General features: G+C 34.0%; 1 protein-coding gene across 2 annotated transcripts in view; it reads right to left on the reverse strand.

Moving 5' to 3' along the window:
* Positions 1 to 13,312, reverse strand: part of LOC150096150 (uncharacterized) — a 93,552-nt gene that overhangs the window by 21,922 nt on the left and 58,318 nt on the right. For both annotated transcript variants that reach the window (XM_090408814.1, XM_090408815.1), the window contains exons 3-4: positions 9,913 to 10,018; positions 4,965 to 7,904 (exon numbers count right to left, since the gene is read on the reverse strand). In XM_090408814.1, the coding sequence (XP_090264940.1) occupies positions 4,965 to 7,904; positions 9,913 to 10,018 (3,046 nt within the window). The remainder of the gene's footprint in view (positions 1 to 4,964; positions 7,905 to 9,912; positions 10,019 to 13,312) is intronic.

Consider the following 13,312-nt stretch of genomic DNA (forward strand, 5'->3'; position numbering starts at 1 on the left):
ATTTGCAGAGTCTAGTGGAGAGAAGGAAGAGGGGAGATATGATAGAGACCTACAAGTTTGTAAGGGGTTGTTATAGGATCAATGGTGGAGAAGTTCTACAGAGAATAGTGGGAGATCAGAGGAGAACCAGAGGTCATCCCTGGAAACTGTATAAAGAGGGTGTGAGTAGGGGAGTGAGAGGTAGGTTTTTTTCGTGCAGAGTTGTGAATGATTGGAATGCCTTGCCTGAGAGTGTGGTGTCTGCAAGGAGTTTGAATGTGTTTAAGACCCGGTATGATGAGATGTGTGTGAGATAAAAGGACCTCCTAGATGAGTCTTTGACTCCATGAGGTCTTGTTTATTAATAATAATAATAATAATAATAATAATAATAAAACTTAAAAACCAGGTTGACAGTTGATGATTCTGATAAAATCTGCCTAAGTGGGTAGGACTCAGACAGATAAAAGTGGCTAAAATAATGACTATGCTCACTTGCGAAATGAGGGCAGTTGATTAAAATATGTGATGGAGAGTTCAGAGTCACAAAACTCACACATAGGCATATCATCACTCCTTCAGAAAGAAAGGATGGGCAAGATGACAATGACCTATGCAGAGCTGAGCAAGAACAACTTTGTGTTTGCTAGACAATCATAATTCAATTTCAGGCTTAATTTGGTAGCGCTTATTATTACTCTTTTTGTTCCAAGATAGCTGCCGCCACTAGGATAGCAGTTTTTGTCTAATAATATGCCAATAATCTATGTATGGTTTTATTAGATATTTGAGAAACAAGCTGACCTTGCTGCAGTATCTGCAGGCTCATTTCCCTTAATCCCAACAGAAGCATACATCAAAGTATAGTTTCCATAACTGAAAGAGGTGATATGAATTTGAGGGCACCAGATGATGCTGTAGCTCTAGACTTCTTATTGCCTGAAGAGAACTTTGCGAGTCTGAATATATTATGCATCTTTGGTAGCAGTGGGATAGCATGGTGGAAGCGAGTTTGGTGGTTTCTGTTATTTCAAGAGCTTGTAGGAGAGCTTTTATCCACAAACCGAAGAGTTTTATGACAGACTGTTGTAGATTCTCCCATTGTGGCCGAGAGATGGGGTACTCTGGCAGGGATTTTATTTCAGTTACATATAGCAGAGGCAGCTCTTGGTGTCGAAGAGATAAAGGTAGTTCATTTATCTTGAAGTACAGATTAGGAATAGATGACATGCAAAATGTTCTGTTTGCAAATTTGCAAGTGAATAGTCTAGACATCGCAACGTACTCTCCCTGGCAGAAGCATAAACTTGGGACTCATAGTCAAGTTTTGATCTTATCAATGCCCTGTACAAACAAAGCAAAACACATCTGTCAGCACCTCTGTGGGTGGAAGACAGTGTGTAGAATGTTCATTACTTTTCAGCACTTGTCTCACAACTGACATATGTGAGGGAGGAAGCTGAGTTTACTGTCAAATATTAGTCCCAAGAACTTCGCTTCTATTGCAAATGGGATTAGTGATTGTCCTAGTCAGAGTTCTGGGTCAGAATGAATACTACATCTACATCTACTTCTGCTGTGAAAATCTGAAACAATTTGCAAGCAGCTATTTTGAGAGATGGTTAATGGCTTGCTGCAGGTGTTCTTTCTATGACCCTCATATTACGAGTGACAGAAGATGGCCAAGTCATCCACATATATGGTATTACTTATTGTTGGAGGATGTTGTTCTGTTATTGAGTTAACCTTGATTGCAAAAAGCATGACACTTAACACGGAACCTCGTGGGACTCCCTCTTCTAATGTCATAGGAGTGGGAAAGGACAGTTCCCACTCAGACTTTGTAGATTTGGTTAGATAAGAGGTTTTTGATAAAAACAGGGAAATTCCCTCTAAGAGAGTTAAATTATACAAGTCTTTCAAGTATTCCGTAGTATTTCCATAGTATACTATGGAAAAAGCAATATCCCTCATATGCTTTTCCATGTTGATGAAAACTGATACTAGATGCTTGAATTTTAGAAAGGCATTTCTAATGGATGCCTGTGGCTGAACAAGATGATCAGCGGTAGAATGATATTTTCAGAAGCCAGACTGTATGCTGGAAAAGAGGCTGTTTCTCTCTAGAAACCATAAATAAGTATGTATAAATAAGTATGTATGTATAAAATATATTAATATATTAATCGTTTCCTTCATGCTTACACGGCAATCAGCATACATTGTGAAAATTATGGAAAGAACTACTGTGTTAGAGTAAAACTTTAGTTTAATATAAACCAAAATAAACACTTGATGTTTTGACCTTCACTTCTGGAGTATACACATATATACAAAGAAACAAGCTGCACTACAATATATATGGCATGCTAAAGTTACTGATCAACCGTTAAAACAATTGGTCTGACCTCTGGTGAAAAAAAAAAAAAAAAACTTACATCAAATCTAGAGTCCTGTTATTATTATCTATTAGGTTACAAAATTAAATTAAGCTGGAGAGAGCAACATGTTCACACAAAAAAATTACTCATATAAGTATACATATAAATTACAACAAACCAGTATGGATGGTGGCCAATAAAAGCTGAAAAATTACTTAAGAGTCCTAAAGTGAGGGTTTGCTTGAAAACTAAATGGGCTGAATGTGTGCTATCCAAATTCTTGGGATTTTTATTGCCACCATTATTGTGAAGCTTAGAGTGGTTAATCAAAATTTCACAGGCTTCTTTAAATTTCCATTCATACCAGGTTTTTGTATGACGTAAAAAACAAGTACTTTTCCAATCAATTGGGTGTGGGGTGTTAAGAGCATGATCTGAGAGGCCTGCTGTGATATGTAATATTACAGCAGGCCTCTCTATATATGTATGTATACAGCAGCAATATATTGCAATATTACATCACCTGGTGATGTAATATTGCAATATATTATGTAATATGTTATGTTGTTAATTAACATAAAAATACATGCATCTAACACATCATCACACAGTACACTACTGTGGGAACTCGATCACTTCAAGTATAACACAATCCCTTGTTTCAGCAATTTTTTAACTTCAAATATTGCCTTAAATGCCAACATATATGGTAATATTCTTTGTAATTACACTTTTCTTTCTATTGAATACTAATAGTAGTTATGAGCTCTACTACTGCTTTTTATATGAACATCACTATCATGATGTTTGCTTTTCTATGATTATTCTATTTCACTTGAAATAAGCAATAGTACTGAAAGAGTCAAGAATCTAAATTGTAAACTGTGTTCTGAAAAGAAAGTGTTCTAGCTTACCATTTAATATATCTTTGTCATGTATTTTTATTTAGGGAGGGATTCAAATTTCATATTTTTAATTCTTGAGCAATAAAGCTTTCACTACAAGGTGAAAGCTTTATTGCACCTATGTTGAAAGTTTTTTCGCTTGCTTATACTATAAATGAAAGATGCCAAGAAATTATATTCTTGGTTTCATCCTTTATCCAAGTGTAAGCAAACAAAGTTTGCATGTGAAGTCACTTCATAACTGGGCTATTTGTATATAGAGGCTAATGACTTCACATCAATTGCCTTAGTATCCCATAATGGAAAGCACATATTGTTACGGAGACATGTATAATGCTAAGCATTACGGGAAGGGCCACTACAAAGGCCAGTTTCAACCTTTATTGAGGTATCATCAGTGAGAGACAGACCCAGAAGTGATACCAAGGTTGAAGTAATGCAGAAGTCATTTCTATATACAGGTAGTGAAAAGGTGAAGTCATTAGCTTCTGTGTATAAGTAGCCTAGTCATGAAGTGACTTCACGCACAAACTTTGTTTGCTTACACTTGGATAAAGGAAGAAATCAAGAATATAATTTTTTGGCATCTTTAATTTATAGTGAACACCTATCAAAATTACTACTGAACAGATTAATATCATATTTTTTTAATTCTCCATGTATCTTTATTTTAAAGTATATTTTATAACTTTAAATTGTTTATTATGATGATTTAATTTTTTATTTTATTATTATTTTTTCAACATAAATTTGGCATGTCGTCATCAGGCTAAACTCAGATTGTAAAACCGTTTCCATATCATTTGGAATGGCATACTGTTTTCACTTACCTATCTGGAAGGAATAATTATGTATTTACCAACTTGCAAAAATGTCTCAAGTTCTGATAACCAATAGGACGACTGATAGTCCTAATTCAAAAGATATGAAAGTCATAAAGTAAGGCTTAAGCATTGGATATTAATTCTACTCTTTTAATTGTATTAACTCCAAACACCACATAAAAAAAAAGCTGTCGATTTATTAATCTAGTGCTATTCCATTCCACCAGATTCAAATGAGAATTTTTGGATACAAAAGCACAATAAAGATGCTTTATATAGTTATCCATTATATTATAACTATATAAATTTTATGAACAGCTTAATAAAATTTACTACTGCTCCACACAATGATAATGCCAAATGATTGTACCAGAAATTTTGATTTTAAAAATACTGCAAGGCTCACAAAAAAAAAAGTTACCACACCTGATGTTATTTTTATGAATGCCCAATCTAGAGGTAATATTTTTCATAATAGAGAACGCATTCAACTTAACACGCTAACACCATGCCAATTATAGTCAAAGATGGGCATATTTTCTATTTAAGAGAAAGATGACATTTTTCTGTACTTGCAAGTGGGCAATAGAATTTCAGGAAATGAAGTCTAATTCTTTCAAAAGGATTGAAGCACAACTTATTCGTCGAGGCTTAAGACTACTTAAACTAAAAGCTGTTTCAGTTTCTTATTAATAGTCAGATGTATCATTGAAGACCTGTAATAGCATTAGCAAATTAATGTCAAGCAAGCACAATTTATTTTCAAGTTACATTTTTTTTTTAGATTCAAAGTAATCTTGGTTCTGGGTGATAGCTACAATGAAATCTTAAAAGTATTAAAGTATATTCATACATATACATATTTAAAATCTTACCATTTCTTTGGTAGTACTTAGAGTTATGAGTCCACCTGAATCCAGTACAAAGACCAAAGTCTGTAAGTTTTATGTGGCCTTCCTTATCAATTAATATATTGTCAGGTTTTATATCTCTGTGGATAAAGCCCATTTTATGTACACTTTCAACTGCTACTACCAGCTCTGCTACATAAAACCTTGCCAAAGGTTCTTCAAAAATACCAAACTTGATAAGTAATGACATAAGATCACCACCGGGAATGTAATCCATGACAAAATAAAGATTCTCACTATCTTGAAATGAGTAATATAGTTTAACCACCCATTCATTATCAGCTTCTGCAAGAATATCTCTTTCTGCTTTTACATGGGCTACTTGGTTTCGTTTCAGTACATCAGCTTTTCGTAAGGTTTTCATTGCATACAACTGTTGTGTATCTTTCTTTCTCACCAGTGAGACCTCACCAAATGCCCCAATACCTATAGTCCTGAGTTTTATAAATAAAGATTTATTCATTTTTGCTCGTTTTAGCCTAATATAATTTGACTCTTTTTGATGAAGCATTTTACGAATTTGGCACTGAGCTTCTTCAGAGAGTCCAAACTTTGACATTTCTGATTCTAGCTGTTGCCTTCTCTGTACACGCTGCTGATGTGACTTCATAAGATTTTCTACGTGCTGTTCCATAAAAAATTTGAATGCAGCTGGTGAATAATTCCGCACTTTAAACTCCCTTCTTTCTTCTTCTATTTCTTTTGATAGCATTTTCCTTGGAGGAATTGGAGACTGGTGAGTCACTTTATATGTCAGTATTCCATGAATTTTATCGGAATTTTGTGCTGAGTCAGACTGCACAGAATGAATCGAGGTAGATGGTGCCATCGATGGAGTGGTTGCAGCATAAGAAACTGGAGATTCAGACTTTAGAGAGCAGGAAGATACACTTTTGTCTGAAGTAACAGAAGAAGTCGGTAAGAAACTATGACTATTAAGATATGAGAAATCTTCTTCATTAAGCTGGTCCATAGAGTTAACATCTGCAACATCATATGATCCAGACACCTGAGAAGAGCAAATACTTTCAACTGTGCTAACTAAATTTGAAGTATCATATTTAGAATATTTTTTTATACTATCTGTTGTATCAGAAGTCAAAATCATTTTATCCCCAAGAGATGAACCATGATCAGTTAAAGTATTTACAGAATTAAAGCTTGGCACATTATTACTGAATACGGACACTGCAGATGCTGCTCTTTGTGCAGCAATAGCTGCTACACTAGAAGCATAGCTCGGTGGGTCTGTAGTAGGGACTGATGTTGGAAGTTGGGCATAAGGGAGAATTTCTGTTTGAAATGTAGATGTTTCCAAATTGATACAATCATCATACAATGGCTCATCTTGATCAGGTGTGCTGGTTACATATAGTGGAGGCTTGCAACCAGTGGATAATGATGAACCTGAGTCTTGTCCAGGTGTACACTTCTGTACTGAAACACAGTATGGAGGAGGAGGTGGTTTTACATTTGTTCTTGAACCAAGTAAGCTCTGTTGCACTGCATATACATAAGGAGGAGGTGGTGGTGCTGCTGAATTAGAATTTTCAGCAGGCAAAGTCGAATTAAAAAGAGGAGAATTTGGATTCCCCACCGGTAAATGAGAAGATGGTTTATTTTTGTTTCGAGGATAAAGAGGAGGTGGTGGATTTTCAGATTCGCTTGTGGAATGAAGCACTGGACTAGCACCTACGTTCTCACTAACCGAAGCACATGGAAGATAAAATACGCATGGGGATACCTGAGCTACTTCATTTTGAGCATGAACTGGATATGCTGGAGGAGGTACTGAAGTACATGATTGTAAATCAGTTGTTGAATATGATGGTGCAATTGTACATTCACAAACAGAAGGAATAGCAAGGGCAACAGCAGTCTGTAGTATAGGTTTTTCAACTTGGGTACTCTTTACTGACTGCATAATTACTACAGGATGAGACTTAGTGTGGCAAGAACTCCATGCCTGAAGTGATGAGTGACATACGGTATTTGGCACATTTGAGGTAGTAGTTGTAGCAATGGCAGTAGTAGTCGCACAACTGTTGTAATTATATAACAGTGGGGTTTGTAGAGATGGTTGTGTTAATGATGTTGGAGTAAAATTAGGTTGTATGATTTCATTCTTTTGCAGAGCATTAATAGGAAGTACAGAGTATTCGCTACTACTAATTGTAGATGTTGGACTATGACGTCCTGAACTTGAAGAAGCATATGATGGAGGTGGAGAAGGATACCAAGATGAACAATTTGAAAGACTGACTGGATATGGTGGAGGTGGATCAATACGGGATGAAACTGATGAAGATGAAGTACTACTTAAACTTAAAGAATGAAGCTGTTGAGCTAGCCTTTGCTGTATGTGCACATTACTGATAGTAGCTTCTGAAACTCGAGTAACAGAAGATGGACTTGCTCCTCTTTGTGGAGTGGAAGCAGGAGATCGTGATGTCTGATTATGTGATACACTTGAAATTGGTGATATTCTTTTATGAAGATGCTGATCTGGAATCGATGTTACCTTGTTTCCAATATTATATGGTCTATTTAACTCCACATGTGTTGCTGATGATAAGGCGGCAGCAGCAACAGCTGCAGTGGCAGCTGCAACAGCAGCACCTTTAGGAGGAGGTGGAGGAGGAAGAGGACCCAGAGTTACCCTTGGAGGAGGCAGAGGAGGTGCTTCATTTGCATGTTGTTTATTAAAAGAAATATGGGGGTTCAAATTCCTGGAGGATTCTGAACTGGAACCAGAATTCTTTCTAATTAATTTCGGATGATCTGGCAAAATATTTCTCTGCAATCCAGTTATAAGAATATTGGAACTATCCAAGTTTGATGTACCCTTATAAGATGTTCCATCTTGAATGTTCTGCACCTGCTGAAATTTTATTTTCTGTACACCTAAAAGGAATAATGTAAATTAATGTCAAACTTATTTTAGCAAATTTAGATACTCTGTTGTAATTATAAAAAAAAAAAAAAAAAGAGAGAGAGAAAAAAAAAAACTATGTAATTAATTAACATCACATTAATAAACCTGGAGGTTTATTACCAATTAATTCCATTCCAAAAATTCTATAAGTAGCTTTTAAAATTGTAAATCCAAGTGATTATTTCTTCAGAATAATTGTTGCATGAGCGATTAATACATAATTCAACAAGTGAAGTTAATAATCACACAGATTCACAGTTTGTTTAAAGTAGCTTAAATTTTCTACTAGACAGTAATTACCAGTAATAAATTCTCAAATTTACTGGTAATTACTGTCTAGTAGAAAATTTAAGCTAATTTAGGCTGTATTATTAGCATGCATGTTTGTGCATTGCGTCTCTAATACATATTCTCAGAAAAATCTGTCTGTCTGTTTTACAAATGAAAAGTCCAAGTTTCCAGAAGAGCAGAGGAAATCCTGCTTCCTGTGCATGAGAAAGATATACAAAATTCCCAAGAAAAGAGATAAGAAAACATCTTTCTTAATAAAGGTTCCAACATATTCAGTTTGCATTATGTACCTCCTTATAACTGCACTAATACAATCCACATTAATTGTATTATTGTGTTACTGTTTGAATTTATAGTGAATTCCTGCTCTACTCTACTCAGAAAGAGGAGTATTTGGTAAAAAAATTTAGTAGCCAAATAATAAAAGTTATTTGAAGAGATGTTCTAGTGTACCTTATGTATAATGCACTTTAAAAAGTCATGTTTTTCAAACAATTCCTTGATCTGAACCATGAACACAGTGGAAATGAAAGAAGACATTTCTATTATGTAGCAAAAAAAAGTTATAAGACTTAAATTCTGGTGAATGCTCTTGTCCTATGAGAGCATGAAATGGATTAATCCATCTCAAGTGCAGACAAACTAATAGTTCTAGATACGAGTCAGGACTAGCACTCTTACACAGACAGTTTCCATCCTTGCATCTGGAAACAAAGCAGATAAGCCTGATTTTTAACATATTCAACTCTGCAAAATAAAGAATACCAGACTCCCCCTTAAAATTCTGAATTTGTGGTCACTCACCCATCTTTATTTTCTTTTAAAACATTTTTTCAGGTCTTTTTGGGACTCAAAAATCATCACCACAAGATATGGTCCTCAGAGCCTTTGTTATCTGAATCTAACAAAGTTAGTTTCCGATGAAAACTCAAAGCTTTCATTTAAAAAGCAGTCTGTAATGTGATTATTTAGCTTTAACCAAACCATTAGAAGAGTGAATGATAAACCAGCAGATGCTTTTGTTAAACCCATGTGATTTAAATAAATGTAGTAAACTATGAACAAGTCACATCTGAGTACTGCTCAATACTGAAGTATGAACACCATTTAAGAGTATAATTACAATGCATATTATATAATATACTGTGCTGCATCATCTTAGATGACACAAAAATGATATGGTTAATTTCAAAATCAAGATAAATTGTAAAGAAATTTCTTTGCTTTTTTGTTATTATAAAACAGAGTATCAATATAACAAAATTATTTGCTTTAATGATACTAATGATTTAAATCTGTTGTTAGTATCAGCCTGTAGCAAAATCATTGTTAATCAGGATAATTATCCACTAATATTCTAATACTCGATTAATATAGCAAACAATATTATATTTCACAACAGAAATAGCAAAAATGCTAATATAAATACAGTAATAAGAATTCAAAAATTTGGTATGCTAGGTCAGTAAATATTTAAGAGTACCCATACCTGCACAAAACACATTTTTCCACTTTTTTTTTGTATAACTATAATCACTTGCTGAATGGGAGGTGGGACTGAACTGCAGGCATGCAGCTTATGGTTATATGAAAGACTTTAATACAGTGTTTTATTTATAACTACATTAGTTACCTTTCATTTCAGAATAAAGACAAAAGGCATCTAAATACATAGTTTACACTTACCAGTGCATCCTGCTCTTGTCACAAGACCATTTTTTGATTCTGAGTCCTGAGCACAAACTATGCCACTTGTGCTAACTGGTAAATTCAATATCTGAAGAGCAGATTCCTGAAAGAATTAAATTTAAAATTTTTTCTTAGAGTTTATTTAGAGAAGGGCTTAAGAATAAAAGAAAACATAATAAAAAAAAATTATATATACTGCATAGTTTTTCTTGAAGATAAAATTATACGTTGATTACACGACTTTAAATTTTTCAGGAAATTATAACGTATACTAAAATTTTAATTAAAAAACTTTAATCAATACCTTCCAATATTTCCCAGAAGATTGTCATCTTCTGGGAAACACTGGAACATAAAACTATGATATGTGCATGCAGGCACTAAAGTGAGCAAATGATGCTGAAGAAGACAACTGGCATTGGCCTTAGAGTTCTAAAGGTGCCCCCTGGCAGCCTTAATTGGATACTACATAGTTTAGTTCATACAGTTGCACAACAGGAAAACTCTGAAACTAAAACCCCTCTCATCTGATCTGCTGATTAATTCACATACACAGAAAAACTAACATGCTACCTGCTGAAGGTCTGAAGCAACTTGGGAAAAAAAAAACTTTGTGGTATTTAAAACGGGGTTGAGATTGTCTAATCCTTAGCCATGACACTATGGCATTTTTAGGTTTAGAGTCTTTCACAGACAAGATTGTCATTAAAAACAAATAAAACTGAAGCTACAATCCAATGGGAACTGTAACAAAGTTTTTTGTTTTTGTGAGCAAGAACCTACACTTGAGAGGAATTGGTGATACTGAAATCAAAACTTCATCTACAACAATACTTGATTACAACAAAGTTGGTAATGGAAACAAAGGGAAATCATGTTGACTAAGAAATCACAGTATCAATTTGCCTACATTTACCTGAGAATATCTGGGTTCCATGTCCAGACATTTTCCATTAAATGTAAACAATGAGATACAGTGATACAAACAGATACAGTGAAAGTAGTATTATCATGTTATACCATGTTCTTCTTGTGGAAGTCTAAACTCTTCCACCCCATTTTCAAAAGAATGGTTGCAAATCTATGCCACTTAGCATCATGAGTGAGCTATAAGGGTTAGAAAACCTAAAAGTTCTGCTGAAGAGAACAAACAGTACTTTTAAGGAGGAGGAGGGTGCATTTTAACATTATGAATATTATTACCAGCTAAAGACATTCAAACAAACATATCTGCAATGATGGGATTTGAACCCAATCGATTAACTAAATATATGATGATAGAACCAATGGTAACTTCAAATTGGGTACATGCTTAATATGGATGAGTCCAGTCAGTTGGCAAAAAGTAAAATCCTTTACCTACATAGAGGCAGGGCCGCATTTACCATCAGATGCATGAAGCGCAAGCTGAGAGCCTCACTCTCTATTGGAGCCACATTTTAAAACCTTACTCCTCACAAAACAATAAAAAAACAGCATAGTTATAGTTGCAAAATAAAATACTTATTTTTAAATATTAAATTCATAATATAATAACTAGAGGCTGCTGAAAAATTTGTGAGGCCTCCCGCTTCCATTCGCAATGCATTGTTCTTTCCTTAGAATATAAAACTAAAACAGGAACTCCTGTATTCCATAAAATTCATTTATGTAAGCATACCATTTCTTTGCTGGATGTATATACACGTCCAGCACACCTGGATAATATTCTGTCCACCTGTTGAAAGAACATGGATAAGAAGTGCAGTTTGACTGTCATGTCCATTAGAAGGGGCAATGATCCTTCACAATGAAAAGAACACTTAAGTAGATTAACTGGTGTAAGTAGTAGCTAAGTTCAGTTGCCTACAGCAAAAAACGCATTTACTTGCCGTTTGCTCAGTAACCGGAATCTAAGTTATATCAGACTAAATACCTACAAGTTATATTCATTTTTTGAAGCTCGTTTTTGAAGCTTAGTTCTCGTGCAAAATAAGAAATGCTTTCATATTTTCTTCACTTCATATTGTATCACTCTGGAAGATAATTAAGTTTTCTTTTTTATTCATAATCTTAGTTCGAAGGTTAGTTCACAGATTGTGCAAAGGTTCGCACTTTTAAATTTTGCTTTACAGAGAATCATACGTAATCACTAATCACTCACTACAAATCGAAATACACGGCAGTTATGAAGTCAACTGTTATGTACACATTTTCGGCTAATTTTGATATTATGCGGCAGTTTTGAAGTAGTGATATTTTCCCTATGGATAAGAACATGGATACAGTTTATCCTTCGAAACATGTGCAGGTGCATGCGTCAAAATGAAATTTTATTTCCAAATTTTCATAACAGAATCAATTCGCCTTTAATGACTAACCCCCCCCTCCCAAAATTATCACCACCCACACAAACACACACAAAATACTGCTAGATAACATATGTGCACTTTCTTTTTGTTTGAATTCATTATTTTTCCAAAGTAATTGTACCAGAAAACTTTTAATATTCCGATACCGAAATTAAATTGCGATTATTATAAATTAGCAAATTTTGTATATTTTTTCATTTATATTATTTCCTAATAAGTATAAATCATTAAATTATGTAATATTGGGGAAATTAATGTTTAAAAAAACAGTTTCATCTTAAAAAAGCAATATCAGAATAAAATGTTTTGAACATCTGTAAAGCAATCAGAAAGGTGAAAAATATAATAATAAAATAAATTTCTGTGTGTATTCGGCTATTGTTAGGGACTTTTTAGTGCGTCTACTGGATGTGTGAGTTTCTCACTTTCTCAATAATTTTCGTTAGCTTATGGACTGTTACTAGGAATAGGTCTATAACCCTCCCCCCCCTCCCCACCCAAAAAAAAAACAAACATAAATGATTATGTAATACATATGCACCTTTTCTTTTAAATAATTCAAATCTTTTTTTTTCAAGATAATTGTATTTTGAAAAATTACTAATAATTTTTAAAAATTACTTATAATTTTTCGATAATAAAAATGAAACTGATCACTATAAATTAAGAAATCATTTTGGTATAACCGTTGTATCAGCCTGTAAAAGATATGTCAGTATTTCTGTGTTAGGATGCCTGTAATCAATAATGGAAAACGAAACAAGACATTCTTGATGCATTCTGCATTACAGCTAGGCAATTTAGTGTGATTTCTGGGGAAACTTTCTCTCTTGTCTTTCTCAATAGTAGTGAGAGTAATCTAAGTTTAACTTTCCCTCCAGCTAAGAGGATTATTATGGAGTATTTTGAAGATGTAGTAATATTTAGAATTTAAAAAAAAAAAAAAAATACTAAATAACAAAAATAACACCACTGAAATTTCAGCAGACAGCTGAACAACTGATTTCAGATTGCAAAGAAATAGTACAGAATTAAAGCATTGACGG

The sequence above is a fragment of the Typopeltis vanoorti genome, chromosome 19 (genome assembly GCF_054136105.1).
Source record: "Typopeltis vanoorti isolate ZY-2024b chromosome 19, IOZ_Tvanoo_1.0, whole genome shotgun sequence".
In the NCBI taxonomy this organism is placed as follows: Eukaryota; Metazoa; Arthropoda; class Arachnida; order Uropygi; family Thelyphonidae; genus Typopeltis; species Typopeltis vanoorti.